The 4904-nt window shown below is 44.5% G+C and overlaps 1 protein-coding gene across 1 annotated transcript; it reads right to left on the bottom strand.

Moving 5' to 3' along the window:
- Nucleotides 1-61: 61 nt before the first annotated feature.
- LOC121966070 (serine/threonine-protein kinase BRSK2-like) lies at nt 62-4896 on the bottom strand. The gene is made up of 5 exons (XM_042516169.1): nt 4743-4896; nt 4601-4649; nt 2980-3103; nt 1656-1836; nt 62-233 (listed from the first exon to the last, which is right to left on the bottom strand). The coding sequence occupies exons 1-5, from the start codon at nt 4819-4821 to the stop codon at nt 136-138; spliced, it is 531 nt and encodes a 176-aa protein (XP_042372103.1). The 5' UTR covers nt 4822-4896; the 3' UTR covers nt 62-135.
- Nucleotides 4897-4904: the final 8 nt, after the last annotated feature.

Genomic DNA, 4904 nt, shown 5'->3' with positions numbered 1-4904 from the left:
GGGGGGTGGGTGGGGGGGGGGGGGGGGGGGGGGGGGGGGGGGGGGGGATGGGTGTATGAGGCGGTTTAGGGTGGGGGGTGAAGAGGTTTTGGGTAAGATTTTGAAAAATATTTTCTTTTCAAAAACAAGAGGATTCTACTCACCAGACAGCTGTTGGACCCCTGGCTGGTCATGTGTGCTTAACAACTGGCTCTGAATCGTCTCAACTACTCGCTTAAAGCGCCGGCTGGGTCCTAAACACAGGCACACAAACAGTAAATATTTGTTACATCACAACACACAGGCAGCAGCTCAGGAGAGTGTGTAGAAACTAGACGGATTAATTAAGACAGTAAAAAGAGTAAAGGTAATGAGGGGAGAAGCACGTATGCACAAGTTCAAGGTGTGAAATGTAACCTGAAGAAGCTTCAGAAAGCCTGAGATGTTAAATGGAGGCCAGAGAGGAGTGCTCCTTGGAGCTCCTGCTTTCTACCTGTTGTATAAGTATATACTCAGTGCCATGGAAGAACCAGCAGGCTCCAAAGTGCCACTATTACTCCCCATTCAGCTCAAATGTGCCCCCCCAACACTTGAGTGTATGTGTTTGTGTGAGCCAGAAAAAAACACCAGAAAGAGAGCATGTGTTTCTGCAAGACTAAGCATGCACGCACGATTGCGTAGTATGTAATCTCGCATAGCCAGACCTCATCTTGTTACGCTCAGGGAGGTTTCAGGGGGAAAATCTTCTCAAGAATCCAGGATTGCAAAAACTTTGAAAATCCTTAAGCAGACATTCTTTTTGGCAGTCTGTTTGAAAACACCCAGCCTTAGAAACAGCACTTCTGGTTTATTTGTTGGCTGGATAGTTTCATTTTAATAGTTTGAAGTGTGACAGCATCCCACTCGACATGTTGGAGATGCCTTTCCACACTCTTAAAAAGCAACGCAAGCTTCAGGCTCCCAAGACCTCTGTGAGTCTGATGAGATGGAGGACAAGTGTTACATAATACTGTATGTAACACTTTCCTCCATGGTCTGTTGTCTCACAACATGAAAGCAGTTGTGACTAGAATTTTAATCCTCCCTCCAAACCTGATTGGGCTCAACTGGACCTGCTGGGCTTAGCCCTGGGGCATAATTTCTAAACATTCCCCTATGCTTGAGTCAAGTTGTTCTTGAGTTCTCAATAATTTCCCAGTGTAAGAGCATTTTATTTCCATATAAACTAATGAACCATCAATTTTTACTGTGCTTGGAGGTCTGCTGTCCCTGTCTCCAGAGTATGGTCTGCCACTCCGAGAGCATGATGCTTGGAGTATATTCCAACAGTGGCCCAAATTTTGTACCAGAGTGCACTCTGCTGCTTGGATTGGCTATTTATGAAAGCACCCCTTGTTCCAAATGTCTGCTACCACTAAAGATTTATTCCTGAAAAAAAAATCTTTCAATTTTTAAAAAATAACAGTGTACAGTGTTTTTATCAGACTCGGGCCCAAAAGTGCTGCTGTGGTTTGTGCTCGGGTTGAGCTTGGACAGAAACTATGCAGGTTTAAGTAGGGTCCGGCCTAATATTTTGGGACGATCAAAAGTACTTGTGACTGGTGACCTGCTCAGTGTACATGTATGGGTTAATAGGGTGAGAAAATGATGTGTGCCAACATCGTCATCATCCTGACCTGAGAGCAGGGTGAAGGTGACAGAGTAGATGCCATTCTCCTTGGTGGCAGCTGTGCTCTCCGTGTAGGTGATATCCACCTGGAATTTGACCGGCTTCTGGAAGACTGTAGGGCCGGCTGTGGACTTGTACTCTGCACGGAAACTGGTTTGAGAGATCACACTGTGGCTCAGGCTCGGGATCTGGGAGAAAAAAATAAAAAGACGAGTGAGTGAGTAATGGAAAAACGGACAAAGAGGCAGAGATAGGAATAAAAATAAGCAGTAAAAAGAGGCAGGTAATGGGATTATACATAGGGAGCATTGATGTTAATTTTTCTCCCACACCTCGCAAATGACAAGGTGAATAAACCCTCATTAAAATACCCTCCACATACTACAAGCCACAGTTGAAACTCTGAGGAGATTAATGCCTCGGGGAGTAGCCATGCATGCCAGGGAGACTTAAGCTAATGTAATCTTGAGTCATCCAACAACATTGCACTCTCCCACCTAAAATGAATTTGTATGCCCAATGAACAGGTGAGCTCTGAAATACTCACGTTTCGCCATAGTGCTAGAGAGGGTTTGACATCCCATTAATGTGAATGTGCTGAGAGGTATAATTCACCTGATTCAGGTGCCAATCTTCTGTCTGGAATACCAGCTAGCATAACCCAGAGGGGAAAATAGCTGCCTTCAGGGATAGGGAAACAGATTTGACATTGACCTGCACAGGCAGAGTTTGCATTTACTTAGACTTTGTTAAATTTAACCGGGGTGAGGGTAGGTTTTGTTCAATTATGTACACTGAATATCAACTGCCACTGCTGAGCGTCTGTGGATACAGACTGTGCCGTGTTCACTGAGAAACCCTGATGTTGCCCCTGTACTTGTACATCCACATTTAGAAATTGCACCACACGCACAGATACAATCTACATCATTTCTCAATTTCTCGCCCCACATATCTACATACATACACATAGACACACACATGCTCAATACATGGTATTGAGGGCAAAGTATATATATGCTAATGATCAATGCTCTCTGTTGATTGTCTATTGACCTCAAGTGAGACTGCAGTCAGAGAGAAAATAGAAGCACTGAACACAAGCAGTTTACTGAATTGCTACATAAATCAGAAGCATGTTAGCAAACACAGCCTGCCTCACAGCATAGCTGATCAGTGTTAGGGAAGGATGCGTCCTGCATCAGACAGCAGATGAACAGGTAATACTGCTGGCATGCGCACATATTCAGATTTACAGAGAAAAGTTGTGGCCAGATTTCACGGAAGAAGGGTGTCAGTGAGGAATTCAGCAAGTAACTGTGAGCATATACCGAGAGAAAGGCTTGCACAATGTCTGCCTTGATGGAGCTAAGAGGCTTGTCTCTGATGACAATGAAGATCTGCTCCTCTTTTTCCAGGTTGATGAAGTTACCAAACCAGGATTTTTTGGCAAGTCTGTCATGGGGGGAAAGAAGAGAAGAAAAGTGTTAGCTGTATGTTTATATTGTTAACTGCTTTATATAGCTACTACCGCAGTGGTTCCCAACTGGTTTAGCCACAGGGTCCAGATTTCTCCTTAGTCATCAGTTCAACATCAACCCATAGGATAATTTACCACAAATTATATTTCATTTCACAAAATGTAAACACCACGTGGTCTTACACAATGAAATAAAACAGATTGCAAGAATAAAGTGCAATTACTTAAACCTCCGTAAATGAATAGCAATGCAACCAAATAAAAGCTTGTTATTGCTTCAAAACCAGTGACATAAAAACACTGCAAAGGCACAGCATGTTAATAAGCCAAATAATACAAAGAGCAGGGCAATAAAATAGTAGGCCCTCTGTTGGTCTGTACTTTAAAATAAAGTGTTTTTTACAAACTTGACACACGTAAGAGTCACTTGGAGTCCATTCAGAATGGACCCGCAACCAACTGTTGGACCGCAACCCACAAGTTGGGAACCACTCTGCTTGAGAGCACTTGTCTTCGTTCCACCCTTTTGTTAAAGCTCATCCATCCATCTATCTATCCATCCAGAAAAACCGAGAGCTGGTGATGAATTCTTTCTCTCCATCTCTCTGCAGTTGTGGGGAAATGGAAAGAAGCAAACGGAGGCTACCCTGAGGGAAATGAGCTAAAACTGTGCAGGGGAGAAACATTTTCTGACATTTTACCTTCTGTGCAAACAGGTATGTGTAAATGCATGTATGTGTATGTTTGTATGTGTGTATGTGTGTATGTGTGAACAGAACTGTAGGCCCAGAAGGGGTAGAGGTAGATTAATTCACTACTGGCCTCAGCCCAGGTGTACCTGCAACCACTAATAAGCCATATGGACTCCTGTTTTCTCACATATTAATATTTCATGAGATTCTTAAAAAATGTTGATGGATTTGCAGGGCTCAAACTTCGGCACAAAGAGAAACACTCCTCAATAAATAAATAAATACTTACATAACGTCTGGAGCGACATTAAGGGGCACACTGAAGCTGGTGTGTGACTGTGTATTATTGTAATCAAGCCTAACTCAGCTAAAAGAAGGTCTTTTCCAGACAACTCTCCAACGCCTTCCAGTCAGGATGTTCTTCCCAGCCAGGTGGAAATGGCCAAGCTAGAATGCCAGCGAACCAAACAGGCATATCTAGGCCAACCTTGAGTTATAAGGCCCCTGGGAAGCTCAGCAACATCACACAGGCTCCCTCTCCTCCCTCATAACCGACCCAATACCTCCTGCTATGGTTGCTGCTTCTCCAACCCAGACCAGACCTTAGGTCATTACAGGAAACTCAGCAGGAGCAAATCAAACATTCACGGGTGTAATACTTCCGAAAAAGATCATGCTATCAAGAGCAAGCCTGTTTGAGTCGATGACTGAGGGGCTGACAAGTTATGCATAGTTATGATAGTTATGGTAGCAGCTTCAAAAAGTACAGCGTCTACTCACTCTGGGGAAGACTCTGGTGTGAGGCTGGACATCTCCTCTTGTGTGGGAACTGTGGGAGCAGGGACAAAGGTCAGTGGGTACAGTAAAATTTTGGGAGGGATGAAATTAACACAAGATAATAACCCTGCTTTGATGTGAGTACCTTGGAGTTTCCTGCGGTGGAAGCGTGGAGAGCCAAGGAAGCTGTTTTTGATGGAGTTGAGGCGCGTCCTCCAAGGCATGCCTCCGATGGAAGGGCTGGGGGGTGGCGTTGGGGTAGGGGTCCCGGCTGGGCTGTCCTTAGGAGTGTGAACCGGGGTGCCCT

This window comes from Plectropomus leopardus, unplaced genomic scaffold (assembly GCF_008729295.1).
Source record: "Plectropomus leopardus isolate mb unplaced genomic scaffold, YSFRI_Pleo_2.0 unplaced_scaffold22972, whole genome shotgun sequence".
NCBI classification, from domain to species: domain Eukaryota; kingdom Metazoa; phylum Chordata; class Actinopteri; order Perciformes; family Serranidae; genus Plectropomus; species Plectropomus leopardus.
Note: the sequence above shows the minus strand (reverse complement) of the source record. Positions and strands in the feature narration are given on the sequence as shown.